The following is a 14284-nucleotide window of genomic DNA, read 5'->3' as shown; positions in this document are numbered from 1 at the left end:
AATAACTTTTTTTATGTTTACCAAGCACTCCCAAGTGGAAGTAAATGTTCCAGTGGGTATGTAAGAATGGCCACCTGATGACCCCTCCCCAGCTCACCCTGTCTCTTCCCTCTGTCCTCCAGGACCAGCTATCAGAGCCCCGCTCCCCAGCCAATGGCGACTACAGAGACACCGGGATGGTCCTCGTTAACCCCTTCTGCCAAGAAACGCTGTTTGTGGGAAATGATCAAGTGTCGGAGATCTAACTAAGCAGCAGCCCTCGCTTTACCGGTCCCTACCTTCCATCTCTAACTTATCAATATACAAATATATATTATAAATATAATCTTTGTGTAACCCTGACTTGATGAGAAACATTTTCAGCAGCTTTTTTTTCCTAAGAATTGTCAACATCTTTTTTATAAGTGTGGTTTAAAAAAAAAAATCTTGGCGGAACAATCCATGGCCTTTATAAAATAAAGGTATTTCTAAGCAAAGCAGTTGCATTGATTGCTTCTCTTAATAACTGTCCTTGTACGTGGGGGTCCCAGCAGCCCCAGGCAGGTGAGAGAAGAGACTGGCCTGTACAAGTGGATATTAAAATGGCCAAGTGCAAGGCCTGTGAGGCTTCCTACAGCTCTACTTCCTCTTGATTCAATGTGAAGGACCCCATTTCCGTCCCCTTATCCGCACCTCAGTGACGGGAACTGGGCACTTGGAAGGACGCTGGCGGACAAGGAAGAGGGAGCCCTGAGCCCTGTGACGGCACCAATGGCTGTCGAGGGTAATTCCATCCAAGGTGTGGACAAAGGCTGGAGTGTGGAGGCGGAAAGGACCGCAGTGTCCTCGGGCCACGCCCCCTGACAGCCCCCTCAGGGAGCCCCCACTGTGCTAACATCAGAACTACTTTCCCCTCCGCCAGCAGGAGGCTCCCCTTCAAGTGTATCCCCACATTCTCCCACCACCCGCAAATGCATTAGACACGGTGCCTTTCTCTGGAGACAGTTTGAATGTGGATCCCAGCCCTGGAGCTTTGAAATGCCTGCCCTTCCTCAAGGATCCAATGTTTGGGGGTTCACCTTTGTTTTCTCGAAAGACCATCACATCACACCCCTGAGGAACGTGTTTGTGGAAGAAGCCTTGGAGTGTGGAGCTGTAGTTTTCTAAAGCTTCCTCCCAGGATCTTAAAATAACAAGATTGCCAAAGCGGATCTCTCAGAAGACATCACTGTATCTGTGCTGGGCGCTGCAGACCTGCCTGGGGGTCACCAGGGGTCTTCACCTCTCACTGGTCTCTCCGTCCGTCGGTGGTCTCCCGCTGCCCCACCCCCACCCCGGGGTCCACAAACCAACAAGGTTCAGACCCCCGGAGACAGGAGAAGGGCTTCCAGAGATGGCTGCTTATCCATTTTTTCCCCTAATACATAGTGGCTAATAGAGAAGATAACTGCTTTGGCACTTCCTTTCTCTAAATGAAAGATAGTTTGATAGTATATTTTGATTATAGATGTTCTTATAGTCAGATTGGGACCTGAACTTGAATGTTGAGTCATATGTTTGTGTTATTGCTGTGGTCTTTTTATCATACCTTTTTCCTTTCCTACATTTTCCTTTTTAAAAAATGGCCTTTAAACTTGTGTGTTCTCAATGTCTTATGAATGTACTTAACATGAGTTTGGTGATTGTCTCTCTTCAAAGACTCTTCAACCCACAAGGAAGCAGGTTACATGTTGCTCTGAGACTCATTTCCCAGTGCATTGCTGTCTGATCTTTCAAACTTGTCATAATATTTCTGTCAGTGATTGCATTTAAAATATCAGTGTGTGTGTATATAGAGAAAGAAATCTGTTTGTAAAGTAGAATTTATATATAACATATGTAATCAGAGATACATATGTTATATATACATATGTGGGATGTATGACTTATTTTTCCTTATACACAGAATTCAGCTATCATGTATATATAAATAAACTTATTTTATTAGCCAGAGGATTAAGTTGCTAATACATTTTGCATTCTTTTCATTTTTAGATAACTTTTAAGTTTTCCTTAAGTACCAACGCCATGTATCCATCTGTATCTATTTTAACAGTAAGTTGGATTTTTATCAGTGTGATGAGCTAATAGCCATTTATCATTTGTTAAAACAAATTCTTTAGGCCATGCTTGGGATTTCTCCCCCAAAAGTCATTTGTCTGTGGGTCTTTGAAGATATTGGTGTCAAGATACATCCTCCTCATCTGCCCCTCCCTGGACTCCAGACCATATTGTAAATATCTTCAGTCAGAGGAATATGAAGTTAACCTGACCACAGAGTGTCACCATTTCATAGAGTAACGGTGCCTAAACATGGCACTATTGCAAACAATTTTTGTGGCTTGCGCCCTCCGTTCATTCTTGAATGATCCATCCTGGAATTTCTGCAGCTCCTGGGGCCCATTAGCATCACCTGTTTTAGGAGGATGTCAGTATAATGCAGACTAGTGGGAGCCATGGGCCTTCAGGTACACCAAGAAAGGGTGCTTTCCGTTCACAGCAAGAAAGCCTCATCTAAATAAACAAGGGGCACTGTCAGCCTTTACTTGATCTGATTGGTTACTTAACCTGATAATCATAAATTCAACATTGATATTCATAAAGTACTTTCCATGTCATTTCAAATAGAAAAAGTAGAAGGGGGGGAAAAAAGGAAAGAGCACATAGAATGTTCCAGTAAGTGACCAGCTTTTTTAACTCTCTGTGTGTGACCTTGGGCAGGTACCCTGTTTTCTGGGTGTTAGGAGACAGGGGGATTCTAGATAAGTCACTGGACTTGGAGTCAGAAGAAGACTTCTCATCCCAGGTCTGCCACTTCTTGGACAGGAAACTTCAGGTAAGTCACGCAGCTCCCAGGACTGTCATCACGCAAGGGAGAACAGGTGGTCCTAGGCCGTGTGATGATACTCCTGGAGTTGTGCAGTGCACAGCCCTAATGGTAGTGCATGTCAACCTTGATCCTGCTTCCTGAGGTCAAATTGACGACTCAGTGTAGTAAGCATGGGGATGTGCACAGTACTGGCTACATTCAGCTCACCACCTCCCCTTCTCTCCTCAAGGTGCATCCCCACATTGCAGGATCTGGGTTTTGGTTACTTCTTTTCTCTAGGGTTAAACTTAAATGCAGTGGATTTCAGGTCCATTTTGTTACACTGGGGACTGCAAGAGCCTTTCTGGATACTGAGGGCATAAGTTAAAGCCCAGAGGGTGGCATCCAATACCAGCTTGGAGCACCCTTTAAGATTTTTAACCAGAAAACCTCTTTTTATATGTACTAGCTTTCTGGCAGATGGGGAAGCCAAGGCACAGGGAACATCCAGAGTACGTATGGCCAACGTGTAAGAACCGAATTTGCCCACAGCCCCTTTCTAGTGCATCAGCGAGTTAGAGCCCAGGCCAGTGCCTGGAGAATAAGGTGCAGAGAAGGCAAGCAATGTGGTCAAGGTCAAGCAACTGACGAACACCATGCTCGGGGGCAGAAAGGCGCCAGGCAGGGACCTGATCTGCTGCTGGGTCTGAGGGAGCCTGAAAGAAGCAACAGGCTTAGTCTGTTTCTTTTGAGTCCCTGGGGCTGCTTCCCACCAAGGCTGGTTCACAGTCATCTCCGGGCACATGTCCACAGTCACACACGCAGCACAGGTAGAGCTGGAGAGCACTGACGTTAGCCCTGAAGCACCTGGAGTCAGTCCTGGCTCAGCCACTCTCTCTACTTCTGATCTAATGGCCTTGAGCTTCAGTTTTCTCATCTGTGAAATGGGACTGCTGGGTGCCAGCCTTGCCCTCCTAGGTAGTGAAATACACAGGCCCAGATGAGCCACCCCCACAGCCTACACGGATCCAGCCTCCCCACCACCCACAGAAAAATCTAGGAGGTCAGGCACATGATCCTGCTGAGAACGCCTGAGCGCCTCTCTGCACACAGCCCTGGGCGGACCATTTCCCTTTCAGCTTGGTGAATGGTGGAAACTCATGGAAAACAGCAGACAAAGCAGCCCTGGCACAGGGAAGCTTCCAGAGAGGCCCAGTCACGGGGATGCTGGGGCTGGAAACCAAAAACCACTGTGCTCTGTAAGTCCCCTAGGCACAGCAGAGGCAGAAGGGGAGATGAGCACCAGGCGAGTGGTGGTGGACGCGCCCGCAGGGGCCAGCTCCAGCATGCCTCTGCAGAGGCACAAGGCATCCTTCAGGGCAGCTCAGTCACCTTCCTCCCTGGACGGCCTCCCAGCTTCCAGGACCGTTGCCGTGAGTGGTCTTGTCCGAACACCCAGAGTCTATGTAGGGATGGCACCCAGTGGGCCCACAGGTGGCCTGGGTGCCCGCGTGACCCGCAGGGCCCTGGGCATCAGTAGCGTCTTCCTGCAAGGCCTGCGGAGCTCAGGCCTGGCCACGGCACCCGCTCCCAGCCTGGAGAGGGACCTCGGTGCCGTCGAGGACCTGGGGGGTTGCCTGGTGGAATACATGGCCAAGGTACATGCCCTGGAGAAAGTCAGCCAGGAGCTGGAGGCACAGCTGCGCATGCATCTGGAGAGCAAAGCTACGCGCTCAGAGAACTGGGGTGCCCTCCGGGCCTCATGGGCCAGCAGCTGCCAGCAGGTGAGTGCCTGAGAGAGGGTGCTGACTGGCTGCCTGCTGCCCCGTCTCTGGGGGTCATTAAAGAGAGCAAGGGTGCTGAGGCGGGGTGGGGGGTGGAGGGGGCAAGGAAGTGAGTGGCCTGAGGCCAGAGAGACTGACCATAACTCCTTACACTTCCATGCTAAAAACATTAATGACAGTGATAAAAAGAATAAAAGGGGGCACCATTTCTTAAGGTGCCCTCAGGGCCGGGCCCATGCCAGACCCTCTGCAGACACTGTCTCCTCTAGGATTCAAGGCAGTACTGTGCAGAGGATCATTCACTGGTTGCATTTTTAGATGAGAAACCAAGGCACAAAGAAGTTATGTGCCCCAAATCACACAGCCGATGGGGAAACAGAGCTGAGATTTGAACATAAATTTTTCCATCTCCAAAGCTTGTATTTCTCCCCTCAGCCTAGGCTGACTCTGTAACTTTGTGTTAAGAAAGGGTTTTTACAGCCATCATCAAGCAGAATGGTTTTTACAGCCATCATCAAGCCATCATCACCACCAAATGGCTGTGGCATTAAAGACGATGGCTAAATGGAGGCGTGTTCCTGCTTGCATCAATTCAGGGCTATCCTGTAGAAATCTGAGCCATGCAGGTAATTGACAAATTTACTACCCACAGTAATAAAAGTAAAAAGAAACATGTGAGGTTCATATTAGTGTATTTTATTTAACTCATTATATTTTAAATGTTATTTCAACATATAATCAATACTAAAATTATTACTGAGATAATTTACATTTGGATAGAAGTTCTGCAATGATGGAAAAGTACTATATCCATACCATCTAGTTATCTCTGGCTATTGAGCACTTGATGCGTGGCTAATGAGAATGAGGAACTGACATTTTTCTTTTATTTCATTTTCATTCCTTTAAATTTATACATTCACAAGTGGCCAGTGGCTACCTTACTGACCAGGGCAGGGCACAGAGGTTTCCTCCTTGCTTGGTCAGGACCTGCTCTCCAGGGTGGTTCTGCAGGACGCTGAGATCATCAGTCACGTCTGCTTGCAGCCTGTGGTTCTGACACTGGGCCCGCAGCTAGCTTTGCACATTTCATCTATCTCTTTGTGGGTGGCTGGCTTCTCTGTTCCCCTCCTCCCACAAATGCTGGCCTTGGCATCCCTCTGAGCTAAATCAGCCTCTAGCCCAGCCAGGAACTGCCAGCTCAGACCCCTTGCACCCTGGGGCTCAGCACACAGCCCCCAGGGGGACGTCACAGACCTTCATTCGTGTGTGACTGGGTGATGCTGGGCAGACACATTCAGGGGCTTCCCATTTGCCCCTCTTGCCTCCCACTTCACCCCCTGGAGGCTTCTCCACGCCGGCTGGTGCCCAGCAGACAGCACAGTACACATGACACCCGACACTGTCCTCTCGGCTCTTCCTCAGAGCTGCTGCTCTGCTCATATCCATCTGTGTTGGGAGGAGAGCCATCTCAGAGCAGCCTGGGGCCTTGAAGCTGACAAATCTCGGCCAGCCATTCCTCCAGGGTTCTCTCCAACAGTAATAATTCCAAATTTTTGGAATTATCTGGTCCTACAAGCCACCAGAATGCCCCTATTCCAATATTTCTTTATTTCATTGGAAAAGACTCTGATGCTGGGAGGGATTGGGGGCAGGAGGAGAAGGGGACGACAGAGGATGAGGTGGCTGGATGGCATCACTGACTTGATGGACGTGAGTCTGAGTGAACTCCGGGAGTTGGTGATGGACAGGGAGGCCTGGCATGCTGTGATTCATGGGGTCTCAAAGAGTCGGACATGACTGAGCAACTGAACTGAACTGAACATTTCTTTATTGGAATATTCCAATATTTCTTTATTGGAATATTCCAATATTTCAGCTCCTGCCAGATAATTTCTTACACTCAGCTGCCACACAGACTTTTCATAAGTCAAATGTCCCAATTCCTAAGTCAAAAAGTACAGTGACAAAACTTAGTCCATACTCAACAGAGACTGACTTAATCTGGCTTCAGAGGCTTCAGCAGCTGCCCAACTTCTTTGAGCCTCAGTTTCCCTATCTGTAAAATGGGTATAATAGTGCCATGGGTATTCCAACAAGTCCATAGATAAATAAGTCGCATAGGTCCTGCCCGCAGGTAGACTACAGACCAGAAAAGTGCATAGTGAGAGTGGTACAGGTAGAGTGCTGTGGGCTGGACACCGAGACAGTCAGCCCCCAGATAGGGCACATTTTCATTTTAAGTGACTTGAGATTCTAGCTATGAATACAGAGTTCCCTTTTTCCTCCTTTATGAAACACGGACTTGAAGATTCAGTTAGAACAACCTGTAAAATGGAATTATTTCTGTTTCACATGGCCCAGTCCTCCCGCCATATCTAGCTCTGTTTCATCCAAAAAAATAAATAAATAAATAAGAAAATCCTACATATCTGAGAAAGACACAGTTTTTCCTCTGTTGCTGTTGCAAAACTGACTCATGTGGGCCATCCGCCTCCCCCTTCAGCTTTACTAACACCTTCTCTCCACCTGGTATTCTCCACCCAGTCACCAGAGTGATCTTCTGGACACATGCAATCCATAATGCAAATTCTGCATTATAACCCTGCCCGAACCCTCTGGGCTTCTCCTCACCGACAGGACTAAATCCGAAACCCTGAGCTCAGTCCACAGGGCCCTCCCAAAGTCACCTCTGTCCCGGCCACACCACCCACCTAGGAGGCCATGAACACACCGCGTGCCCTCGGCCTGCTGCTCCTCTGTGGCCTCGTGACAGCCTGCACACACATCCACCGCGGCGGATGCCATGTCGTCCTGCGCCATTTGTGTGTCTAGGCCCTCACATACTAGGCTCACTTAGGCACATGGACAGGTCAGGAGAACCTGAATTTGGATGTTGGCTCTGCTACCTTCCAGCTAGGTGGCTTTGAGTCGGTTATGTAACTTCTCTGAGCTTGTTTCCTCATTTGCAATTTGGGCGTCACTATATCTACTGTGTGGAGCTGTTAGGGGGTTAACTGAATGTCATGTACTTGGTAAAATCAGCAGCTAACAGCCTAGAAAGACAGTTTCATTCCTGGCACTGCAGATACCTAGAGCCACATACACGATCGATGGTCAACACTGAGAGAGACCTGTTCCCTTCAAATCCTGGCTCTGCCCCTCACATGGACCAACCATGTGAGGAGCACATCCACCCCACACCTCCCTTTCCCTGTCTTTGAGGTGGATGAACACCTCACCAGTGGAAAGGGGCCACTATGAGCATGAACTGAAATAAGATGTGAAGGGGGGCTGCATGGACTATGAAGGGCTGTGTGCATGCAGCATGGTGTCCTCAAAGAGGACCCGCCACCCTGGGAGCTGGGCCACAGGCCCTGGGGTTGCTATTGGGACCATGGCCCCCTTCAGGGCCTTAAAAGGACCCCTTACTCCCCGATCCCCAAGCAGTGTCCTCATCACCAAGGGCCGCGGGAGATAGCTCCCTCCTAAGCCCTATCTATCCCCAAACAGCAGGCCCAGCTTCTGGGCACTGAGAAATGATGCCTTTCCCTCGGGGAGTGGGGCCCACTGCCTCCCTGGGTGCAGGTTATGGAGCCCTAGACTCCCACCCGCCAGTCCCCATAGGGCTCAGGAGGGGCCCGCCCCCCAGGCACTCTCCCTCTTTTGGCCTAGAGATCAGCCCCCCGCACCTCCACAGTCCATTTGTTTCAGAATGTGCCTCCTTCTCCTCATGGGGGCTCAGAGGCAGCCACACATGCCGAGTGCTCCTGGGCTCCTTTGCCCTCATTTGGATTTCTTGGCCTGGAGCTTCCTGCCTGTCTCTCCAAACACCTGTCCCCAGCATTCCTGACACTTCACAACACTCCCGTACCCTCTCCCCTTGGCCGCCCAGTCTCCTCCACCTGCAGCCACTTCCTCCCCTCTGTGCACCTCCTCCTCATCCTTCAAGTCTATTTCAATGGCACCTCTGCTGTGAAGTCCTCCCTGATCTTCTTTGGCCCCTCAGGACCCGCACTGTGCTTGAGGCCTGGGGTCAAGCTCTCAGTAACTGACCCCTAAAGTGGCTGAATGGTGGTTGGACACCTAGAGAAAAATGTCACCTTCTCCCTAGCCTGGGCCCCCAGTAGAACCCAACATGGACCCCTGTCACCCACGAGTAGGTTGGGCTGGAAAGTCCATTTCAGTGACACTTTCTCAGGCTCAGCTCTAGGAGCAATGGAGAAGTTCAGAGCAAGTACCAAGCATGATTTCACGTCCAACACTTCTGTAGCTGTTTGAGAAGGAAAAAGAAAAAAGATTGAGAGGGGATAGTTTTAATAGAGAGCTCCCAGAACTTCCCTGGGAAAAGGCCCCTCTGCCCCGGAGCCTCCCACAGCCTCTCCACCTCCACCAAGAGTTTTCACCACCAGCCTCGAGGAGACACAGGCGTACTTTCAGAAGAACAAGGAAGAGGGCGAGAGGGGGAAAGAGTGCTGTCCCTGTGGACAAAGCCCCAGCATGGGACGTGACCCAGGACGGGGCTCAGGAGTTCACAGCACAGCAGTCCAGTGAGCAGCCTGGGGAGATCGTCTCCCTCCCGCTTCACTGTGTAAGTTTATCAGCCTTGGAAGAACTGGGGTCAGAGTCAGAGCCAGCTTCATGGGGGCAGACCCACTGCCACACTATAGAGCCCAAACTCTAATAGGCCCCAAAGTTGGGGTTTAAGTCTCAGTAGCTGCCTGCAAAATCCATGGACAGAGGAGCCTGGTAGGCTGCAGTCCATGGGTCACTAAGAGTTGGACACGACTGAGCGACTTCACTTTCACTTTTCACTTTCATGCATTGGAGAAGGAAATGGCAACCCACTCCAGTGTTCTTGCCTGGAGAATCCCAGGGATGGGGAAGCCTGGTGGGCTCCCGTCTGTGGGGTCACACAGAGTCGAACACAACTGAAGTGACTTAGCAGCAGCAGCAGCTGCCATATTGAAACTTTCACTAGCTGTTTCTTTGAATTCGTGTTTTGTAAGTGAAGTCCAATGGCACAGTGAAGCGTGTCAGGGACTTGGAGCCTCGGCTCCCCTGTCTCTCTGGGACAGCCAGGTCCTGTGACCCCTGGCAACTCAAGGCCACTCCTGACCTCCCCTCCTTGCCCCACCCCCAGCAAAGGCCTGGTCACAGGGGCAGGGAGGGTCAGGGTGGTGTCTCGGGGGGCAGATCCGAGACTGGCAGCACCACAGTGCATTCAACAGGCAACTGACAGGAGAAAGGTGAGCCTTTCACCCACCCTCGATCCAGGTGCCTACAGAGTAGTACTGAGGTTCAGTACTCTTAGGGGTCCACTGTCCTCCATGTTAGGGTGGCCAGTCTGTAGAAAGGGAGATGCCTGGCCGGACTTCCCCACCCCTGGCCAGGACCTAGCACATCAGTCCAGTAGCTGGCAGGAAGGGTAACCCCATAGTAGCAGGCCTCACAGCTGCCCCAAATCACAGGGCATGGCCCCCCCGGGTGCCTGTGGGTTGCATCTGTGCCTTGATTGCCCCTGTACTCAAAGGACTACAAGATTAAAAAGCAAAAATGAGTAGGACAGGTCAAGAGAAAAAACAGAAAGAAAGGAAAATTCTGATACCTTTCAAGGCACCCCTTTTCCTGCTTTCTGAAAGCAGGAAAGCACAAGGAGCTCTGTGCTTTCATTTTGCACTGGGACTCACAAAGTATGAAGCCTGTCCTGGTTAGAGTTAAATGTATATGAAGTTCTTTTTCATGTCCAAACGTCTCTGTCAGCGACTCAGCTGTGTTAGAATAGAAACTCTCAACTACTTCTGCTCAGCAGTAAAAGAGATGGAAGAACTCCCAGATGTGGCCAAGAGGTCAAGGAGGACCCGGGTACCCGCTCAGGCGGAAGGTGGTCCTTTCCCTGTCTGGCTTTGCTTAGTGCTCTGACTTTTCAGGCCAAGTGAATAACGCGGATAATAAGTTCTGGCGGCAACATCAGGCCCTTTCATCCTCAAATATGCCAACCTCAAGCTTGGAATTGGGCAATATCCCTGCCTCAGAGCTGCTCATGAAAGAAGAGTAGGAACAGAGGTGGAGCAGCCACAGAGTCAAAGCACCGGGAGTGAGCAGAGGCCAGCGCTGTGGAGAGGCTGCAGGTGGAGGAAAGGGGACCGTGGAGGCTTAAGTCTTCACTGAAATTAGTGGTCTCCATGGGAGAAAACAGCGGCTTATACCTCCAATGGCGAGGGCTGTCAACTGGAGGCAAGGAGAAGTCAAAACTATTGAAAGGCAAAAGGATTCAAATTTCAAATGGGCCTGATTTTAATATTTCCCCCACTCTCACAGTCTCTCTTTCTGTCCCTTGCAGAGAAGGAGTCCATACTCTGAGGATCTACCTATTTGGGGAAACTACCAGAAACAGGGAATCTGGATCCAGGCCAGGTTTCTCTCCTCACAGCACTTGGGGTCCTAGCAGTTTTTTGTTTTGTTTAAAAAAAAAAGATATGAGAAGAACCCTCCCCGATGAATACATGAAAGGCCACAGGGTCACTGTTGTGATTCACAACCTGGTATCCCTGAAAGGCGGAGAGAGGAAGAACCTGAGCAGTTTTAGAGCCTGTAAAAGCTTGAATACATTTACCCAAGACAAACCACTCAGTCTGTTTCTCGATAGATACAATGAAGTGAGAGCAGGCCCGTGAGGTAATCACTCTGTTAGCAGATCTATAAGGGACACTGAAGGATCATTAGAAATGTAACTAAAGAGAGAAAGATACATTGAGAGTTCCTCTGAGGGAGAGTGATGTGTAAGATTGGAAAAATTCCTTGGATGCAACAGGCGAGGGGAAGGAGGCCTGAGGCTCTTGATTGAGTAATATAGGTGGTCAGTAAGCTGCTTTCTAAGAAAAGTTGTTTTTTATTTCTTGGGGGCTCTTCTTTTGCTACATAGAGTCTCTGAGAGGGAGCAGAATTGCTGAAGAAAATAAGGGAGAGACTGAGTCCTGTCACTTGGGGCCTCTAGGCCCTTCCCACACGCTAAGTTTAGTCACTCTTAAATCTCTTAAGATCTGTTAAAACGTCAGGTCCATGTTGAGGAAGCAGGCAGAGGAGTCTAGATAATAGGGGTGTCCTGCAAAGACTGGGGATTATTAAGCCGGGGAGACTGAGGCCCCACAGACCTGAAGACAAGTTCTTCCTTGATGGCTCTACATCTCGATTCCTCATCTGGATAATGAGGATACTTGGACACTTTCTTCAATGATAAATTGTCTCTAAGAATAAAACACTGGTAGCCTTCCTGCAGAAATTAAAAAGAAAAGGATGAGTACTGTCTCTACTACTTTGTAACACTGGGCAGAGGTAGTAGTCAATGCGATCAGAAAACAATTGGAAAGCACCAAGAATTTGAATACAAGAGGGAAAATGGTGGTCTTCCTGGAGTATCCGAAAGGTTCCATGTGAAAACTTTACCACAAACAATAACATAATTTTAGTGAAGTACCAGGTTACTTAGAAAATTAAAAGTCAATGCCATTATATCTATAAATAACAAAAAAGATACAATGAAAGAGAAAAATCTTACTTATGATAGCAAAAAATAAAATGAAATGCCTTTACATGAATTTAACAAGAAATGTCCAAAATTTATATGAGACCACCATAAAACTCTCCTGAAAGACCCAAATGGAAAGAAATACCATGCACTGAAATATAAAGACTTGAAAGCATAAAGATCCCAGTTCTCCCTATTGATTTATAAATGTAATGCAATTCTAATTTTTAAAATAGTAACATTGCTTTTTTAGAGCTAGATGGGTTCATTATAAATTTCATTTGTAAGAGGAAAAAGGCAAGAAGAGCCAAGAAGAAAAACTAAAAAAGAAGAGAAAGCTCTTCCAGATAATAAAACATACTAGAAAGTCTCAATCATTAAAGTAAACTAAGGATAGAAAGGCCACTGAAACATAAGACAAAATTTAAAAGTAAGCCCCACTGCATATGGAAATTAGTATTGATCAAGGCAGCCTTTGCAACCAAGCCTTTTCAGTGAGTGGTATTCAGGAAACTGGATAGTCATAAGGAAAATAATAAAATCATACCCATTCCTCACTATATTTTAGGATCAATTCCAAATTCATTCTAGATTTAAATATAAAAGAGGAAGCCACGCAAGGCTAAATTCTTTATAACTTGGCTGTGGGGACATTTTTTTCTTGATATAATTCAAAATCTAAAAGCAAACTTACTGATCTTTTAAAATATTGATAAATTTGATTACCAAAATTTTTTAAATTTTGCATTCTCAAACAACAACATAAGCATAACTGAAAAATAAATGGCAAACTAAAAAATAAGTATTTGAAACTTAGAGTATAAAGGGTTAATATCTCCATTATACAAAAAGCATTTAAAATTTAAGGATTAAAAAAAGTCAGCAACACTCTTATTTTTAAGTGGGCTAGAGATATGAATAGACCGTTTACATTAAAAAATTAAAAGAAAAAAATTTACAATCAACTAATTTCTTTTAATTAGAGGATAATTACTTTACAATATTTTGATGGTTTTTGCCATACATTGACATGAATCAGCCATGGGTGCACAGGTGTTCCCCCATCTTGAACTCTCCTCTCTAAAGTTAAAATGTTTTTTAACCACATAAAAGAATGCTCAATTTCAGTCATAATAGTAAAATACAAAAAATAAAACAAAATGAAAACCTACCTGAGACCATTTATATCTATCAGATTGGCAAAGCTCCACAAATGTGTCAGTCTGTTTTGTTGGTGAAGCTCTGTGCTCTGCTGTGCTCAGTCGCTCAGTCATGTCCGACTCTTTGCGACCCCATGGACTATAGTCCGCCAGTCTCCTCTGCCCATGAGATTTTCCTGGCAAGAATACTGAAGTGTGTTGCCATTTCCTACTCCAGGGGATCTTCCCAACCCAGGGATTGAACCCACATCTCTACGTCTCCCACATTGTCATGAGGATTCTTTACCACTGTCCCACCTGGGAAGCCCAGGTGAAGCTCTAGGGAAGTTCATATAATACTGATGGGAATAGAAAATATTGCAATCACTTGTGAAGAAGAATTTGGCAATATCTATACAAATGTATATGCATTTATGTATATTGAAGTTGATCCAGCAATCCCACTTCTAAGACTCTCTCCCAATGACACACTGGCAAGAACATGAACAAGAAGTATGCATAAGACTATTTATTTCAATTCTATGAATAATGGCAAAAAATTGGAAGCAACCCAACTACCTATCAGTAGGGACTAGTTGAATAAGCTATGAATTATATATCCACAAAAGAAATGAGAAATAACTCTGTAAACTATTATGGAAAATCTCCAGGATATATTGTTGGGTTAAAAAGCAAGGTGGAGAGAATATGTATGTTATTGACCACTTATCTAAGAAAGAGGAAGGGATATGAGTACATGCATACATATTGCCTTATAATTGAAAAAAAAATTTTAACATGTTTTTAAATGATCACTTACAGGAAGCAGGTAGAGGGAAAAGAAATAGACACTAGAGTTGTTTTAATTTATCTTGTTATGTGGAGATGACTTTGGGACCATGCAAATATTTTAGAGAATTATAAAACAAAATTAAATCTTATGGAGAAAGCTCTAAAAATCAAAAAGAAAAAGAAACAAATGAATCCAACTATGTTTCAAATTTAT

At 46.8% G+C, this 14284-nt stretch overlaps 2 protein-coding genes across 5 annotated transcripts in view; both read left to right on the top strand.

Moving 5' to 3' along the window:
• TMEM108 (transmembrane protein 108) overlaps window positions 1-461 on the top strand; it is a 388201-nt gene extending 387740 nt beyond the window's left edge. For all 4 annotated transcript variants that reach the window (XM_005906538.2, XM_070386737.1, XM_070386712.1 and 1 more), the window contains one exon: window positions 123-461. In XM_005906538.2, the coding sequence (XP_005906600.2) occupies window positions 123-245 (123 nt within the window). In that variant the 3' untranslated portion in view covers window positions 246-461. The remainder of the gene's footprint in view (window positions 1-122) is intronic.
• A 3661-nt stretch (window positions 462-4122) lies between these two features.
• BFSP2 (beaded filament structural protein 2) overlaps window positions 4123-14284 on the top strand; it is a 77940-nt gene continuing 67778 nt past the window's right edge. Inside the window, exon 1 of the mRNA XM_005906537.2 lies at window positions 4123-4611. Coding sequence (XP_005906599.2) covers window positions 4123-4611 — 489 coding nt within the window. The remainder of the gene's footprint in view (window positions 4612-14284) is intronic.

Source organism: Bos mutus, chromosome 1, assembly GCF_027580195.1.
Source record: "Bos mutus isolate GX-2022 chromosome 1, NWIPB_WYAK_1.1, whole genome shotgun sequence".
NCBI classification, from domain to species: Eukaryota; Metazoa; Chordata; class Mammalia; order Artiodactyla; family Bovidae; genus Bos; species Bos mutus.
The sequence above is the reverse complement of the archived record's forward strand: the minus strand, read 5'-3'. Positions and strand labels throughout refer to the sequence as shown.